General features: G+C 46.3%; 1 protein-coding gene across 1 annotated transcript in view; it reads right to left on the reverse strand.

Moving 5' to 3' along the window:
* Nucleotides 1–18,084, reverse strand: part of LOC146189304 (fatty acid synthase-like) — a 75,170-nt gene extending 57,086 nt beyond the window's left edge. Inside the window, exons 1-3 of the mRNA XM_084605230.1 lie at nt 17,952–18,084; nt 6,225–6,551; nt 773–973 (exon numbers count right to left, since the gene is read on the reverse strand). Of these exons, the coding sequence (XP_084461356.1) occupies nt 773–973; nt 6,225–6,551; nt 17,952–18,084 (661 nt within the window). The remainder of the gene's footprint in view (nt 1–772; nt 974–6,224; nt 6,552–17,951) is intronic.
* Between the last annotated feature and the right edge of the window lie 1,910 nt (nt 18,085–19,994).

Below are 19,994 nucleotides of genomic sequence, written 5' to 3' on the forward strand. Positions count from 1 at the left end.
CGTAGTGGAGGACTCCGGAAATTTCGACCACCTGGGGTTCTTTAACGTGCACCGACATCGCACAGCACACGGGCGCCTTTCTTTTCGCCTTCACGGGAAAGCAGCTGCCGAGGCCGGGATTCGATCCCGCATCCTTGGGAACAGTAGTCAAGCGCCGTAACCGCTGCGCCACCCCGGCGGGGCTCCTGAGGCTTCTACTCTGTTTTATAGGTTGTGTACTAAGTGCTTGTGTAATGTATGTAACAGTGCATAAGTAATGCGATGTTGAATTGATATCGTCAGACCAGGTGGTTCCTATAAATTGATGGAAATGAGTAGCCGGAGTCGCTAAGCCGCACCAACTTGTGTTTTATTGTTCATGTAATAAAAAGATACCCATGTTTTTTCGCTTAGAACGGCGCGAATGACAATGCAGACAACAGGTATTTGAAAACATATGAGCAAAATATTTTGTGCCCGATGATACAGGACCACGTTAGAGCTACATTTAAAACATTATTTCTCAAAGTATATGAATATTCCCATCGCTCGGTGTCCGCTTATTTCTGAATGGGATGCCTGAAATGTCAGCACAGTACAGTTTACGACAAGCAGCGCTTGTTTGAGAAGGTGGCTTATTTCCAAGTTTATGTTTAGCTTTATGGCATTAAAATATGTCTCCGCGTTTCTAATAGTATACACTATAGCGTATAATTTCTCCGTTTTCTTCTTTGTTTTAAATAAGATACAGAAATCAGCGTCGAATACCTTGAAATATGATGGAAGTACTCACCGTCTTTGTCGAACGTCTTGCATCTACCGTCTGGAGAAAGCATGTTCAGCTTCATTGCGTTGAGCGTCGAACAAGGGTTGAGGAGGAGGTTGGACCCGCAGACAATGGCCGCTTCACACTGCCCCGATCGCAGAACCAGCATGGCTTGGTTTAGCGCAGTCATACATGACGATGAAGCGGTGTCCACGGTGACGCTCGGTCCTGTATGAAGCACATGGATGATGCATGCCCAGTGAGTGCATCAGGATTTCAGTGAAGTCATGTTCAAAGTTAGCCGGTTAAGGGCAAGGTGCCTTGCGATTGTAACACTGAAGAGATTGTTTTGAAGAAAGATACTTACCTCTTTGTTTACTTAGGGGACTGCATCCCGTTTACTACACAGCGCATGTTCGTAGCATTGTCGGGCGCTAATAAATCCTGCAGTTTGTGCGCACAGGCGCACCTCTTATGCTTTTAGCAACGGCGAGAGATGAGCACTTTAGTCATAATAAAATAACGAGGGAATCTTGTTGGCGTCATTAGCTGACATGAATTGAGATCCATGGTATTGATCGCAGATTTATCGTGTTTCGATGAGCACTTAAATAAGGTACTAGAATCTATTCTTTTTTAATGTCAAGGTAATTTAGAAACATATTCCCGCTTCTATGCAAACTCAATTTCGGTGGCTTATCGATCACACCTAACGATTCTGACTACAGGGGCCTACTAGCCTGCCTTACAGTGAGTTTCCTTATAATGGTACATGAATTTCTTTTTAACCAGCATACTTTGATGCTTGTTTGCATGCTTAATTGAACACGATGATTCGTGCAATCGTTGAGATTACAGAACACAACATGAGAAGAAATGCTATTCCTCAACCAGTATCTGAACGCAACGTTGAATTACGCGTTATTCTTAACCCGAAGCAGAAACTGCCTACGGGTGATTATCGCCCCACATACCCGCCTTAGATCCGTTGTCCACGCGGTTTGCATAAAACAGGAACTTGGGCGAATAATGAAACAGTGTTTGGTGGAGACTGTAGTACGTTATAGACCAGTGAGAAATTGGGAGAGAAAAAAACAGGGGAAGAGCTACGGCGCTGCGGAGCAAATTAGAGGCCGAGACCATATGTGATATCACAGGCAGCGGGGTCAAGCATAGTGCGCGGCCGCGGCATCCGCGTTTCAGTGGAAGCGCAAGGCAAGGCGCCCGAGTGCTGTGCAATGTGAGGGCATTTTAAGGAACCACAAGTGATTCAGCCCTCCACTACGGCGTCTCTCATAGCCTCAGTCACTCTCGGAGGTTAAAAACTCATAAACAAAATTGGCAGGCGACGTTACAGGCTGTTCCGCCACAGCTACGGTAGGGCATTCTAGCTGGAGTTAGAGGGGAATCTCACTTCACTTCGGGTTTAAATCAAGGCGTGTTCGCACACTTTTTTCCTTAGTTTAGCTTTGGCATAGAGGGCCTATCCGGGGCCGTCCTGGTTTTCTGAGAAAGTGGAGACCTTAGTTTCTGGTACTATAGAAGCTTCACATGAGTAGAGTTCTTGCCGTTCACCAGTGAGGATGCGCGGAACGCAAACGGTCTACGCTAGTCGCATGGGCGCTCATGAAATTCGGATATTTCTGATGAGGTCTCTGCGTTGCATATGTTAGCGTTGCAATATACCGCAGCGCCCATGGAATTTATTGACTACCAGTGAATATGACGTGCACTAGGGAGGTTTCAGTACGTTAGAATACGTTACTATAAGCCGCTACTGCGCAAATGAAGCTCTATGATTATCCATATTGCTGGTCTGCTGTTAATAAGCGTGGGAAGGTGCACATTCAAAATTGTATCCTTCAGGTGTTATGTGTCAGTGACTGCATCTCGCACATATGACGCGCGGCAAAGACTTGCATTTGACCTAGTATAGTATCAGCAGTTAAGGAGCGCTACATTCAGACCGAGCACGTTTGTTCGCGGCATTTGAAATGCACAGTGCGCGTAACAAGTCAAGCATTTTTTGATGAGTAAACGATTTGCTATTACATTGGCGGCTACATTAATCTTTACAGTAATCCCTGGGCGGTCTAGCCATGGAAAGGTTTCGCATAAAGAAGGCAGTAAGTAACCAATTAGGGCGCAGGGTGCGCAGGGAACTACTACATCACAAGTTATCTCATCAAAAAGAAAAAAATACGGATGCTAATGCGATAATACTACTTCTCGATAGGCCATAGGTTAAGCAGCAGAAACAGTCCCTTTGATTACCTCTCAGCGCGCCTACTGCTCTACTAAACGTCTATATCTCGTCTATATCTCGTCTATATCGTTCGGCTTCTCTCCCAACTCTGGTAGATTCGAATCGTGGTATCCGTGTTTTGATGCAAGCGGAATGATGTAATGTCCACGTGCTTGCGGTCTCAGACAATAGCAAAAATCCCTCAGATTCTATTGGTGTTGGTTTTGTGGGGTTTAACGTCCCACAGCGACTCAGGCTATGAGAGACGCCGTAGTGGAGGACTCCGGAAATGTCGACCACCTGGGGTTCTTTAACGTGCACTGACATCGCACAGCACACGGACGCCACTCCGTTTCGCCTCCATCGAAACGCAGCCGCCGAGGTCGGGTTCGAACCCGGGTACTCCGGCACAGTGGTCGGGCGTCTTACAAGTAATATCAACAAGGCTCCACTTCAGCGCCTATGAGAACCCATGTGCAACGTTAAAAAATAGTACTCTGCTTTGTCATTTAAAACCAACTGGAAGGTCAGGGAATGAGCAGAGGAGAAAGGCACTGCACTGAGCTTTTTGTTCTCCCAAAGTACGTCTTCTTTGACCTGGTCTTATTTGAGTATCAATCCCTGCTAATTAGGCCATCTCATTGTCTTAAATTATTAACGCTAAAGCATTTCTTGGGTCATGAGTGGTGTGGAGAGGATTTGCGGGAAGAAACGGTGGAGGGAGTGTGTCCGCAAGAAATGTCAATAGAGAAAAAATATTTCCGCGACTATGTTGCGAGCCTGCGTCAGAGCGTACAAATAAGTTTCCCTGGCCGAGTCACTAGAGGACTACACAATCGTACCTTACTTTCTTCAACATCGTATTCATACATTGGAACAATGTTCTAAGTACAAGGGCTATGTGCAGATTAGTTGGACACGAGCATCAGATCACCGCGATGTGCAATAGGGCATACCAACTCAACAAAACTCCCAAAACAAGAGGCAACGCAGAGCGCATCACTTAAAGTGAATGACACTCCGGTTTGAACACAGCCTGTACATACAATTCTCGAAATGAACAACCGGCCTCAGAAATGCCCTTTTCGCAAATAGCAGTCACAATTTCGGTCAATTATGTGCGCTTTCAAAAACCTATGCAATCCAATTAAAGAGAATATGTCTAATGGCGTATCATGAATTGGTAGTACAAAAAGGTATCGTACAGAGTGCAGCTTCAAATTAAGTAATTTTTTAGTGTTCTTTGCGTAGCATCCTAGGAGAGTATTACATCTTAGCAATAAATGGAACAATGACCAAATGGTTCTGGAAAGTCGTGCTGGCATAAAATTCCTGTAGCCATAAAATTGCCGTTTTTCAGCACCTACGTTAGAACTGCCAGATCCTTATAAAGCTTATAAAAGAAAGCCTCCGTACACGGAGAGGTATTTTTTTGCTCCCTTTCGTGTGAGATTGTTTTCCGGTCGACCAATATACAAAGAACGGTACACGGGTAGATGAAAGCTCATAGAAATTAAATCTTTGCACAATATTTTTCTCAACACTGAAAAGCAACTTAGGGGAAAAAGGAAGAAGCAGGAATAGAACAGCCAATACAACGTTTGCATTAAACTACAGAAAAGGGAATGATCAGAAAAGTTACAAGACAAAATTAGTTTACTTAAGCATGAGCTACATATGTTTCAAATATGCACGGGCTATCGGGTGGGAAGAGACCCGGAGAAATATGGAACGCGAAGCTAACTTACAGCCATACAGGTGCACTAGACCAAGGCTGTCAGCGCTATACAGACTGAAGAAAGTTATGTCGCCTCATCGATTCATAAGACGAGTCTCACATGGATGTACCGCCCACTCTGCTGAAACGCTGGATATAAAGCCTTGCGCGGGGAGTTATTTGGAGAATGCAATATATTTTAGTGGCTAGAAACATAGTCAGTCGTTCTGCCAAAACTGGAGGGACCATGTGTGACAGAAGTCTAAGCATATCACTGAACAGATGGGACAGAATCTTTCTTGTTATTCGGAATGTGTTCATAAGCACTTAAACATACTACGAAGCCCTTGAATGCCCTAGATATCTACACCATACAGAATATTGAACAGGTGTCGATTCTCAAATACCAAACCAGGGACTACAACTCGTGGAACGATTATTATGTGCGTCTGACGCTGAGCCAAATTCCTCCGTTAAAAGAATAACCGCTTGGAATGTGCTTGGCTTGACAGCGCCGAAAACACGAGATAATATGTGCAAACAAAGAATCTTGAGCTCGTTACCTATCATACCAAAATCACTCACTTCTCTACTCTTAATACCATTTCTGCAAAGTGGCCCCATGCATACAGCGGGAAGAGTGGATACCCTGCGGACTATACTATCGCTGCTGCGGACAAAAAGTGTAAACGAGCGTGTTATCTCGCACAGTGGGTAAGGTAACACACTCGCCCGCATTGCAGCGAACATCGCCGTATTCATAATGTTCCGTGTACTCTGCTCCTTAATTTAACTTTGTTAAATGCGTCATGCATGTACACCATCAGGCTGAGTGCTCAAACGTTGCGCTAGCATAGTGTCGAACGAATCCACCAGGTGACGGGACAGAGCTCGCAATGCTTTCGAAATACTGCACCTAAGCAGACTTGAGTGCACTCCTGCCATCGTTTCAAGCATGCATGATACTCAACATTTCACAATACTCGATGGTATACCAACAATACAGATTACAACACAATATCACACATACCACACCTCATAATATCGTACCATTCATGTCGTACCTATTATCATTTTATATTGTACAATAGTAAACCACAGACTCCTGAGCGACTTTGTACCATAGTTGAACTCTATAAAATTTCTTAAAGAACGTGCCATAGAGGTCATCAGGCTCACAGGACTTCTAATGTATTTACGATTTAACACATATGTACACCTTCTGTGCGTATGCCTATGCCTTTACTGGCGTGGTTGGCTTGCCACTAAAACCCAATTATTAGAGCAGTTTCTGTAAAACAGAAGTTGGCCAGTGTGACGACGTTCATGACCGGAACTTCTGCCACTCAGTGTACGTTCAGCAGAGGCTGATAAACTGTAGAAACACATTTCCTCAGGAGCTCTCGTGTACAAGTTAACGGGCATGTCGCGGAACAAAAATGTCTAGATATAGAAGAGTGAGCACGGAAGTGTCAAATTACATTTGATCATACCTTTCATATATCAGAATCACTTACCTCGAAAGTCGAAACAGTAGGACACGCGATTCGACAGCGATGATAGTAAGGAGCCCAGCACGGTGTAGCCGTCAGCCTTCTCTGGGTAACTGTTGCGGCAGCCGAATGTCTCTGACACCACAGAAGCGGCGAAGACGCCCACTTTTCTTCCTCGTAGAGTCATCGGGTCATAGCCTGCGTCCACAATGGCCTCGTATGTGGTCTCCAGCAAAATTCGAAGCTGCGGGTCCATCACGTCAGCCTGCTTCGGCGGAACGTTAAAGAACTGAGCGTCGAAGCGCGTCAGGTCACGGATGGTGCCCATCCTCGCAGGGACGCCTAGAAGACCTGCACCAATGGGTGGTACTTACTCACGTAATACGCATTTGAGTGGGATGTATACATGACTGCATTTGGTTTCAGTGACGGAAGACCGGAAGGTTAGAAATCGTCATGGTTATCACGTTTGACCTCGGAAAGGTTGCTAAAACCAATTTTCTAATTCCCTTAGCGCAGAGACGACAAGCACCGGACAGCGAAAACGTGGGTATTTTATGAAAACCGTTTTGTTTCAAGCGGTGCTTGGAATGAAACTCTGTTCTGCCTACGGGCAGATACTGATTGCAAGGAGATCACTCTAGACCGAAAATAGTTTATGCAGAATTCTTGGGTATCACCAAAGAGACTATAATCCGGCTAGTTTCGTGTACCTGGCTTCTAGCTTTGCTGAAATATTGCTGACAAAATTAAAAAAAGTGCCTTTAGCTCAGGCTACTGTCATCACGTTTGTCTGGTATGGCTATGTGCAGGTATATACGCCCCTTTCAGATGTCATATGACAGTGTGACTGAAATGTTATTTTATATGCATGAAATATAAATATTGCTTCCTTACTTTTTATGATTGCAAAACGTTTTCATAGGCTCTACTACAGTCTAATGTTTTGCACTTGTATAATGCTGTCGACCTTTGCATTTACCATGCAAGCATTTCGTGCTACTGCTATGTTTGTTTCTCCAAGCTTTGATGTCAAGTGCCACCTGTCGTTCTTATGTAGAGAGCCGAGGATCTGTGAAACTGCGGCCGTAGGTTTTAGCCTTGTCTCCAACCATCTTTGATGGAACAAACATTGTGAGAGCCCTGCAGAGTTGGCATTAGGGAAATACGAAAACCTGAGCGTGCTGCTGCCCCACCGGGGTGGTGCAGTGGTAAGACGCCCGACTACTGTGCTGGAGTTCCCGGGTTCGAACCCGACCGCGGCGGCTGCGTTTCGATGGAGGCGAAACGAAGACGCGTCCGTGTGCTGTGCGATGTCAGCGCACGTTAAAGATCATCAGGTGGCCGAAGTTACTCCGTAGCCCTCCACTACGGCTCCTCTTTCTCTCTTTCCACTTTCATTCCCACCTTCCTCCCTTCCCTTAAGGCGCGGTTCGGGTGTCCACAGAGCAACTGTGACAGTTACTGCGCCTTTCCCTTCCTGTGAACCAATTATTATTTATTATTGCTGCTGCAGACGGCACATCGCGCTCCCCTTGCATAGCTTTTGCGAGCGAGGCCAGGACTGGTGCTGCACAGTGGAACTTTTCTTTCCTTGTCCCGACGGTCGGCACCTGTGTTTCGATGGCAGCGAAAAAAAGACGCGTCGATATGCTGTGTGGTATCAGTGCACTCCGCAGCCCTCCTATTACTGTACCCCTTCCTCTCTTCGCGCTTTCGCGCTCAGCTTCCTCCCTTCCGTTACGGCGTGATCCACAGGAAGTGTGGCAGATAGTGTGCCTTTCCTTTCCTGAGAACCACTTATTTATTAAGCAAGAAACACATCCACTTACATTTGGTATTTCATAACATCCATTGGACGTCGCATTTGTAGTACGGGTAACATCAATGTATGTTTCATATTTTTTTTTTTACTTTTTTGGTTTGCAGTAATTAACTACTCATCCTATCGACATATTGTTTCTTTCTGTAGCATCCTTATATCATCCTCTGTCGTAGGATAGGATAGGATAGGATAAACTTTATTGCTCTACGTTAGAGATATTGCCGACAGAGTTCATCCATCTTCTTTGTGTCGATGGCGTGGCTCTGTCTCAAAGGGTTAGCGCCCCTATTCCAAAGCACCACTGAGATTTGCTGCTCACTGGGCATGGATGACCAGTCCTCTTTTTAGGATTGGGTTGCCACTGGAGAGCATACTCTCCCACTGTTTCGCACTCGGATTTTCTAGTTTGTGGAAAGCTTTGTTTCTATCGCATTCCCAAGTGATGTGATATAGGGTGGGTATAGCACAGCACCATCGACAAACGTCCCCGTATTGGCTTGGGAACATTTTACTTAAATGGACAGAACACTGGCCAAAATATGTCATGAGATTATGATGGAGATGAAAAGATCTTGCCTCATATAGTACAGATCGAGCACTGCAATATCAAAGAAAATAGGCTTTACAATTCTAATATGCCATTGAAAATCGCATAAAAACAACCGAGGCGCTATCTAGCGGAGAAACCCTAGTACTTTCAGTGTAGCCCCCCCGTGTGACTACATGTCAGCAAAATATCGCTGATTTTCATAACTGCACATTGTTCTTTTTTCGTCTAGTAGTGCTTGGAATAATTTGTTATATTTTGCGCTCTCTCCAGTGCGTTCTTAAATAAAAACCACCCCTGCTTTCACACCGTGAAAGGTATGCTTTCAGGTTTTGCCACTAGATGGCGCCACAGTGCTTGCAATTTCGTGAATGAAGCAATGGCAGTGCCAACTAAAACTCGTCGACGAGGGCGCGCGTTATTGTGGCTAAACAGCATTGAGTGTGAAAATGAAAAGCACGTTACTCTACGCAAAAAATGCCTGATTACTGTCTGGCGAGTGAAAGTTATATTTGCTTTCGGTACGTCTTTTTTTTTTTGTCGACCACCAGTCGTCCTCGTGGTCGGTGCTCATGGTTTCCAACTACATAAAAACGGATGCACGCGTTGGTCGAAAATTCCGGGTAATTTTTTTCTACAGCGTTTCTAAGAAAACCGTTATTGAATCGAACATTTAAAATATTAATCTTTCCACTGCGGCGAAAAAAAATTCAGGCCTAAATTACAGTGTTCTGTCCCTTTAAGATGTGTAAATTAAGTAAGGTTCAAGTTTGAAGTTTCCGCCAGTAGACTGCTTCCTGTTCATTTAAGATGTTATGGGGAGGAGGATATTTTATTCTCGTCTCTTTATAATAATTTAGGATATCAGAATACGTCGGGATTTTCCTCGTGAATATATCCGGGTCCGCGTTGGGAAGCGCTCGGTTCGTGTGCTCGCGACATAGCCTAGTAAGGCGTTCGCCTGAGTACAGCTTAACTATCTATCTACTATCAGCAGGCTACACCTGTTGTCCACCAAGCCTGCAGGATGCGCGTTTTTTCTCTTGTAATAAAAATAACGAACATGTTGTCGCAGCACATTCTTGAAACAACGCGAGGTTCCGGGAATAGCCCTTCGGTAACAAGGTGGACGCAATTTATTCATTAAAGATTTTTGTGAGTTTCCATGCCAATAAATCTCATCTTTGAGATGGCTCACCATGCAGTAACTTGATGAGCGTCTGTAATTCACGCATATTTTCCTCAAAAACCCTTGCCACTTTGTGACAATATGAAAATTTCTAGGACTTTCAAGGCTACTTCTCTGCTATGAATGCAAAATCACTAATGGAATGCTTCGGCGGAATCCATAATTTCTTGGTTGGGCCAGGGTCGAATTCAAAATTTACAAGGCTACGCAGAGATTTTTTTTTTTTCACTTTTTGTGAACCTCAACTGTTGAGGTTGGCTTTTAAATATGAGGAATTCGTGAGTGGGCCGATGTCGACTTTAATTGTTTTCATAAAGCCATAATTGTTTGTCTTTGGCCCGGGTTAACCTGCTTTAAGGGGGAGGACTTGCAATTTCTGGAATAAATATCTGACTGGTACGGTAGGATACTCAGCTGTTCTTATTAAGCCAGAGCACTCTATCAAATTATGCGCCGTTTTCTGATTGGTGTCTGAGGTTTGCATGACAAATTTTAGATACCAGGTACCATCATTTTCGCGTCGACGCCACAGTCGAATTTGCTGGCATGTGCTATGGTTTGCTTTCGCGTTCCTTAGCTTGATACAAATCACGGCGGCTGCGTTTCGATGGAGGCGAAACTGGTTTTAAGGCATATCCCTTGACGCTTGCTCCGAAGGAGAGGAGAACTCGCGTTTCGTGCTCCTCGAACCAACCTCCATGTTCTCCTCTTCTTTCTTCTTTCTCCAAACGCTGTTCTCCTTCTTCGTCTTTTCTGTTTCTCTCCACTCACACACATGGTCTTCACAGCAGTGCCTTGCACAGTCAGTCTTCACTGGCTGATATAGTCCTTAAGACGTCGTACGTTTTGTGAAGAAACGAACGTTTCTAAACTACGCCTAGAATTGTGTACGAAGGCTTTCTTCCTTTAATTGTGGGTACATTTCAGTTCAAACATGTCCAAAAACTTCAAGGTTTCAGATTTATGGGTGAAATAGGACTAAAACTCTAACAGGGATACTGTCATGTACTCACCCCTGTCAGTGTGATAAACGAAATGAAAGTGATACCATTGGCGATTTTCGCGAAACGGACTCTATGTTGTGGTGGTGCCGCGAAATAATCGAATAATTAGCACCGCGCGAAATCCTTCTTTTTTATTTTTTTTTGGAGTCCTTCTTCGCCGCACTCAGAAGTGGGATTGAAGTCTCCTGAGAGAATATTGGTGCGTGTACCACCGCCGATTCTACACTGCAACTATTCTATTGGATTGTCGGAGAACTTGCGAGGCTGATCCCTGCTGCGTGTTGCTTAAAGACAATATATAAAAGTTGGCTGAAGGCATTATTAACTTCCCTACCTGCCACATCTACCTGGGGAAAGAACCAGCCTCATCAGATGCCTCTTCAACCGCCATCTACAGCACCGACTACATCGTTCCTGCGTCCTGTCACTGTTCAGTTGACAGCCCAACCTCAACCTCAAATCACGGGACCAAAAGTCCACCTCCGCAGTGAACCAACAGCCGGCCCCTCAGGTGAGGTTGCCCCCGGTCAAACCACAGCTGACAGCAACTTCGCAAGACACCCTCTCATGCTCAGGTACGCCAAGCACTCTCCCATCCCCCCCCCCTCTCCACCCCTCCTCCGCTAAACTTTTGCAACAATACACTGATTTAAAAACCGTCTTCTCCCGTGTGAGCAACAACTGACCGAAATCACCCAACGTGTTTCCACACTCGAAACCCTTGTTTCTAATGTTCTCTCCATTGTCTCCCCCCTCGTCACCCGAATCGAGGAGCTCACCTACAGCGTCGCCTCCCACGAAAAAACCATCCACCTCAACACTCCCACCCCCATGCAAGCCACCTCCCAATCTCTCAAACGTACACACCCAACTCTGGCGGCCGAGGTAGGTCCTCTACCTCCACCCCCGCCGTCTTCGTCGTTCTCTCCTAACTCTAACGCACTATAATGGCTAATACAACCGCACTCCAAATTGTGCAATGGAACTGCCTTAGCCTCAGAACAAATAAAACACCTCTGTATCAATGGCTTCTCACTCACCCTTCTCTACCGGCTTTCCTGCTACTTCAAGAAACACGACACATTCATAACATCCCTGGGTACTGTGGACTGCACACCCCCAACACTACCAAACCCCTCGTTTCCTCTTTCATTCGTAGAGACCTCAAGTTCGAACACATCGAAGTCTCGACCGTGCTACAACCCTATCTCATTGCTTTCGTATTTTATCTCTCACCAAAACAGCGCCCTATATGATTCCCCAATCTCTACAACAGGCCCACCGAATACTGCCTTTTCAAACCACTGTTTTCTTTCACTGCATCCCTAGCTCCCACCCACGAGCTGCTACTGGCAGGAGATTTCAATGCCCCGCACGTCAGCTGGGGCTACCCGACTACATTACGGCCTGGCCGCATACTTCACACAGACATTACGCAGAATCATTTCACCGTACTCAACACTCCTGACACACCCACACGCACAGGCACAAGCACACAAAAACCGTCCACCCCTGACCTCGCGCTCTTCCTAGGCTCCACACAAATCACCTGGCAAAGCACGGACGCACAGCTCCTCAGCGATCACTATATCATTCTGTTATCTCTCGATCTCGCTCTACGCCACCGGAAAAGTACCCGACACCTCACAAACTGGGAAGCATTCCGCAAAATCCGCACTTCCACCTCATCCCAAGCTCCAGCATATCCAGATTGGCTCCAATCTCTTCATTCGGCACGACAATCTGCAACTACGACAGAAAAGTCTTCTGCACCCACTGTAACTCCTTACCCACACCTAATCCGCCTGTGGAAGCGGCGCAAGCGACTCCTTAGAAGAATCAGACAACAGCCACACAACCTCCAACTCAAACACTAGACCGACTACACTCTGACATAACACACTACTGTTCGGCCCTTGAGGCATCTAATTGGGATAAAGTTTGTAACCGCATCAATGGCACCCTCCACCAAAAATCCACCTGGCATCTACTCCGCTCCCTTCTCGGTCCCCAATCCCACCCCACCCTCACTATCAATAAATTTCTATCCCTGCAAGGTCCCGCTCAACTAGAGCAGACTCTATCGAACCTCTACATTCCTCCACCTCTGCTATCAACCTATCCAGCTTACACAGGCAACTCTCAAGCAGATCTCGACAAACGCTTCTCTCTCAACGAACTTGATTTTGCTCTCGCACAAAATTCCCGCTCCTCAACACCAGGCGAGGACCTCGTCACCTACACTCTTCTTCGAAACCTTCCGACCCCGACAAAGAAACTCTTCTTTCTTACATCAACGAACACTGGTCTGAGGGCACTTTTCCCGACGAGTGGAAATCCTCGACCATTGTCCTTATTCCGTAACCAGGTAAGCTGTCTACTCTCCAAAACCTTCGTCCCATTTCCCTTACCTCATGTGTGGGAAAGACTATGGAACGAATGGTTCTGGCCCGCTTTCAGGAGCATCTCGACGCCATTGACTTCTTTCCTCACATCCTAACCGGGTTCCGTTCTCACGTCTCGACGCAAGACCTTTTCTTCTCCTCGAACATACATTCCTCCAGCCCCCCTCAGCTCAGGTACATGCCTTGGTCACAGCTGACGTTCGCAAGGCATTCGGCAACATCAGTCATGATCACATGCTCGACTCCATTCAGCACACTAACTGCGGGCATAACACATATACTTATCTCCATAACTTTTTGCAGAACAGGACGGCCCAATTTCGACTACAAGATACTCTTACTGAACCAATCACCCTAACACGTGGCACTCCACAAGGTGCTATGCTCTCCCCGACTCTCTTTAACATCGGCATGACCGCACTAGCCAGAAAGCTCACCTCCATCCCCAATCTGCATCATATATTTTACGCTGATTACATCACACTGGTGCACCCGCGGGTCCCCCGGAGATGTCGAGAACACGCTACAGCAAGGCCTTGACCTCATCTCCTCTTTTCTTTCTCACACCGGACTTCAACCAGCACCGGAAAAATCCGAACTCCTTTTCCTCACGCATACACAATATCAATGCTCCACCCAGTCACTCATATCACTACACATCGATAACCAACCAATACCCCGAGTCAATTCATGCCGGGTTCTCGATATGCACCTTCACACGAAACAAAGCACGCCCTCCGTTCAACAGGCCATTAACACATGTCATCAAGTTACTCAATTGGTTCGGCGGGTAGTTAAGCGTCATGCTGGACTAAGCGAGTCACGTGCCACGCAGCTAGCACACGCCTTGGCCCTAAACAAAATCCTCTACTACATACCTTACCTTAAACTTACACAGCAACACCTTACCAAGCTCAGTGCCGCACTCAACACTCTATACAAAGCCGCACTGCATCTCCAAGTTCACACGTCCAACCAACGACTCTACGAAACAGGCCTTTTCCTGCCTCTTCCTGCGCTCATAAACCTCCATCGGGAGCACCAGCTAGCCCGCTTGTCCGGCACGCAACAGGGTCGATGGATTCTGCGGGAGGCTGGAATACCCCCATTGACCTTCCTCTCCACCACACCCGGTCATGCACTCCCTTCTAACCTCCGTATTGCACCCATCCCTCGGCACATGCAGCCGGGGCTACATGACGGTCGTCGACAGGCACAAGCTACCCACCACAACCCTCCTTTCTCTACTCATACGGTGGCGTACACAGACGCCTCACGCCTTTCAGACACTGGCACCGGCGCATATGTCATCCATTCCCCGCATCTTCCGGACCCCATATGCCAGACGTGTGGACCTTTTAGCAACCCTCCCTGCTCAACCACGCTTGAAATCACGCCCATCCTGCACGCCGATCAGACATTCATGCAAATGCCCTCCACAAGCAACTACATTATATACACGGACTCACAAACGCTCTTCGATCCATCCACAACCGCACCATACCCGTTGACTTACGAGACAGTCTCGATGAGGCCCTCTTCGCCTTACGCCCAGCCACTGTCACTCTAAAGTGGATCCCTGGTCATTCAGGGATCGCGCCGGAAATAAGCTGTGTAATCAGATCGCCCGCGATTTCCATAACCGGGCTCCGGTGATCCCCTGGGTCAGCCCACCGACAAGTGACGAGGCATACGCTCTAAAACACTCCCTGAAAGAGCATTATACGCAGCTAAAGGAAGATTTTGCCCGTCTTCCGGCGCCCCACCCAGCCCTCACTCCCCCAAGCCAGAGTCCTCCGTAAAATTCAAATGCCCTCATTACCCCGGCGCGTCTCTCCCTTTATCACATGCGAGCTGACCCCTCGTGCCCTAACTGCCCCTCCATCTACGCGAATCTTGAACACTGTCTTTTCCTCTGTCCTGCCGCCATACAATCCTCACACTATCCATACCCCCCACCTGAATCCTGATGTGCCTGGCTGGAATCTTCTTCACCGAAGGACCTACTAGCCTTGGTACAACAGGCAGCCGACCTGTTGGACGCTTGATTTGAGTCCTGAATAAAGTGCATTACTACTACTACTGGCTGAAGGCTTAACTTGGTTAAGACTGGAAGATTGCGAAAGCAATACCCTTGGCTGCGCCTTGTTCGGCGGCTGCGCTCCGACTACTGCGAGGAGCCGAGCCACAGCCCCATTTATCCTCCTAGTGTGACGTCACAAACAGCGAGCGCTCTCTCTCGGCTGCGACACAGCGCCGTGTATAGACTCGCCGCCACCATCCGATGGCGCGAGCTGGGGCCGCGTCTCTCGGTCTGGCGTGACGTTACACGGTCACGTGAAAATGACGTGACGTCACCGCTGCGGCTCCTGTAAGGACTCACCGCCACCATCAGATGGCGCGAGCTGGGGCCCCGTCTCTTGGTCTGGCGTGACGTCACACGGTCACATGAAAAGGTCATGTATGGAGGCGCCACGACACGCCAAAGGCTCAAACTGCTAGCAGTATTGCTTTCGTAATAAAAGTTGCCCGGCAGTGTCGCTAGAAAAGAAAGCTTGGTAGTGCTGCCGCATAGCTTGGTGCGCGGCAACAAGATGAAATAACCTGTCTGACATCATTCATTTCCCTTCGCACCTACATCAGTGATGTCTGAAGAGGGGGTAGCTGTGGTAGCACAAACTGCACACTAGGATAGAAGCACGCGTCAACTTTAGTCTGCTCGCTGCTTTTTCATGGAGCGTTTTTCCCGCATCTCAGATGTAAGATGTCGGCGCTTTTTGTTTTTAACTGAGCGACTATCGTTATGTCATTGTATGCAGTTGTGACTGCGGCCACGATGTAGTCGCAATCCCCATGGAATTCGTAGCAATTGAAGCTGCAAATTAAGTGGGGGTATTTTTTTTTCAAATGCTGTGTTTTGTAATTTCCGATCAGTGCTTCTTATTTTAAGAGTAAGCACTAACATTTTTCACCCATAAGATACGGCGCCACATAAAAGGGACAGCAGCTGCCAGAACGAATGCTTTTAAAAATGTAGCAGCTGGCGAAAAAGTAAACATGCAAACAAAATGGTTGCCGAGTTAACTCGCTGGCAACTGGTATGTTTGCACATTAGAATCGTTCGGCAAGATCTATGCACTTTATTCACACCCACCCGGGAATCAGATTACCGGCAAGTGAAATCTGGAAGAGAAGTTTCTTCCACTACTTTCGTCATCACCGTTCTTGTGGTGCACCTGAATGCAATATTATCACGTTAACGCCGTAGCTTACAGACCGGGACAAACATGTCTCGAAGCTCTCGAGCTGGCCTATGCTGATGAAAAAAGAAAAGTTTTGCAGCAGGAACTGGCTTTCATATGCTGCGCTTGAGCGGAAGCGAAAGTGCGTAGAAATAAAATCAAGGAACGAGTACAATGCCCTTCGCGCAGCTGTTTCGAGCGGTGGTTTGTCCCGCAGCATTCCGCGCTGTCTCTGTGACCATGTCTGCTCAGGCGTTTACATGCAAGGACACTGCACGACTGAAATTATTCTCGCTTGGGAATCGTAGTGGATGAAGATAGTGAAAATAAACTCTGAGAAGATGGCTGAAAGCGAAATTTTACATTAACTTATCAGCTTCTAGAGTCGCATGCTAATTTAAAAAGAAAAATGCAGCGGCAAACTTGACACGCTCTTTCATTTTCCCAGCTTTCGCACCTTAGTGGAACACGTGCCGATTAAGTTGGTGCCTATAAAGCGCTCAAGCGGACGACAATCGTATCCGGTGCAGCTTGCACGCCGGACGTTTGGCAGACGTAAACCGACAATCTTAACGTTTTTTCCCTCATTGATTTAGCGCTGATTAATATAATGGTCGTCTCTATATAATGCGACCATACATAACACAAGAACGCGACTTCAACAGTACTATAAAATGGGAGATTGTGATGAGATTATTACTTTGATGTTGTTGTATGGTCCGTAGCTTGGACCAGTTCTAGAGATGAGACTGAACGAACTCGCGGCGCCTTCACAGCGGGCAGCGCTGGTGACCTCGCAACCAAGTGGAGATAGGAGAGACGCTTTTGGGGAGGGGGTGTTGTGTCTGCAGTTCATTATTTGCACCACTCCGACCTTGTATTAGTTCCGCAGGTTTGAGTTTCTAGCGCCATGAATATTGTCTTTGAACGTAAAAATAGTTGACGGAGCTTTGCACTTGTGACGGCGTATTAGTGCATGTTTGTACGCGCAGCTTGAATTCGTTATAATAGGGGAATAAAGTGGTGTTTGCTGATTCTGGTGGATAGACCAAAATCGGGTGTCGCAATATATTCTCTGTCACGCGCACCTGAAGATGAAGCCTCCACACAAAACTTCCGTGATTTAAGCGTTAACATCTAATAAAACAGAAGAACTCGCGCTTCATGCTTTGGCTTTTCTTGGAGGCATTCTGAACTGTTAGCAGTTTACGGCTCTGAGAGCTATTAAAAAACCAGGACGGAGAGGACAGGTTTTCTCTTACCTGCATTAGGCTGGCCTTATAGCTGGTGGGGCTATTCCCGAAAATGAATATTCTATAACAAACAATGAACAACCCGGAAGCTCACAATAATCGTGGAACATGAAGGGGTTTTCGTTTTATATGAGCTTTGCTGGTTTCGTTCAGGCTGCTTCATTGCAGTGACTTTTGGTTGCGTTAGAAGGTTTTCTGTTCATTCGCGGGCATCCTTCAAATATAAAATATTATGAAATCATCGGAAGTTGTATAAAGCAGCGTCAAAACACGGGAACGTACGTACCTCGTGGCCAGCGAGCCTCGTCTTCAGTGACAAAGTCAACACCGGCGTAAAGCTTTTCCTTGAATTCGACCACATCGTCCGCTTGTGGGAAGCGTGCTGATATCCCAGAGATGAGAAACCCACTATCCGCCATTTTTTCCCTTAGTAACACTGCGGTGAGCTGCGCATGTGGTGCTGCGCATGCAGCAGGACGGAAAGAGAGAACGGCCCTTTGGGCGCCACCGGCCGAATGGGCTGAGCTGCAAATGTTGGGGCTTTTAAACATTCCAGCTGTCAGCAATATAGTGGCACAGTCGCTCTAAACAGATGTTCAGGCAAACGAAAAAGAGCCACATCCTTTATTCAGTGTATGACTAGTGCTTATTTGCCTCGCAGTGAAGGAAGAATAAATGTCACGAAGATCAGTGGGAGCATGTGCCGTGGTAATTTTCTGGTGACAGTGTCAAGAAAGGAAACAGCTCTAGAGAGGTGACTAGTGACACCTGCCTGGTGATGAAACACCCGCCTACTTAATATGAGGAGAAATCCTACCCAGCATTCACAAATTCTGAAATTAAAGCTGAGACCTTAAATGACTAAAATTAGATTAGCTTAGCATGACATAGCGCGACATAACTTCAGTTACACGACATTCCACACTTGCACAGAGAGCACATTCCTTCTTAAACAAAAGCTCCCACAAAATTTTCCCTGCTTTGGTTTTCTGTTTGTATTGCGGCAACATTATGTAAAAGGTGTAAAAGAAAACTAAAAGCCTAGCTAATAGTTAAGTGCGCGTAAATATTTTAATTTGGCTCAGGAATGAAACGAAAGGAAAAAAACAGCAACAGTGCATGATATATTTAATATTATTAGCAGTTTAAATAACCAGTCTGAACAACAACAATTATTGTCTATTATGCAAGCGATTAAATTTTCGACAGGAGTCCGAAATGAAATTTCACTTCGGTATTCAGTAACGGGGTGTGTTGACTCCATAGCCTGACAGCTGGCGAAACACGCAATAAAAACATCCTTCGACAAACAATGTTCCTTACTGTTTGCTGATGATTATGGCTCTGAGAGCTGAAATGTAGAGCTGGACAGAAAGAAGTGTCAGGAGCATTGCTTGCCGCAGGTGTTTTCGTGTCCATTTTTAATGTTCCGATCACAGTCCACGTTGTCGTTAAATAGCACTAGACTAAAGTTTATGAAGATTGTCCTTTTAGCTTTGTGTTTCAATTTTTATAATAGTAGTTTTCGTGTTACAAAACTGCACACACATCAGTTAATATCAATTTAGCTTAACAAAACAGTTCCGTAAACTTGGGTGCAGCTGTGCTAGAAATACGTTTCACATAATGCAACTTTCAGATCTCTTATCAGCGTTTCGTTCACTGTGCAAATATACATGCAGGCAAACACGTTTCTTGAAACGGCTAAATGAGTTAAGATGTGGTGCCAATCAGAAGTAAAAAAACAAACTTGAAAGCTGGCTGACGTCTCTCTAAAGAAAACTGCAAAGGGATCACAACGCCATAGCGTAAGTACCTCATTGCGCGACGCCATGAACGACTGCACATAAAGTACATACCACACAACAATTAACATATGTACAGCATTTTGACTGGTAAGTTTATGGGGTTCAGCATTACAAAAAGACTCAGATATAAGGGATAGCGTAGACGATGACACCGGAAATATCGGTTATATGGGGTTCTTTAACGCAAAGTGGCATCGTGCAATATGCGGGCCCCTTGCTTTTTGTCTCCATCGAAAAGTGGCCGCTGCAAGCTGCTTCAATTCCGCGCCCTTCGGTTCACCAGTTGAGCGCTCTACGCACTTTTTTTTTCGAAGAGTTTGCCACAAGGCATAAGTTGAGAAAGGAGGAATTGGATGCAGGAGATAGAAAGTTAAAAGAAGGAGTGAAGTCCAGTTGTGCTTATGTATTCGAGAAGGTTGGCAGTATAGCGATTGTCCATTGTCCATTTCTCATAATCACTATCCCGATTCCACCGCAGGCCCACCTTCATGATTATTCGTTGCCTAATGTGCGTCGTTGAT

Source organism: Amblyomma maculatum, chromosome 5 (genome assembly GCF_055883805.1).
Source record: "Amblyomma maculatum isolate TAMU_Amacu chromosome 5, ASM5588380v1, whole genome shotgun sequence".
In the NCBI taxonomy this organism is placed as follows: Eukaryota; Metazoa; Arthropoda; class Arachnida; order Ixodida; family Ixodidae; genus Amblyomma; species Amblyomma maculatum.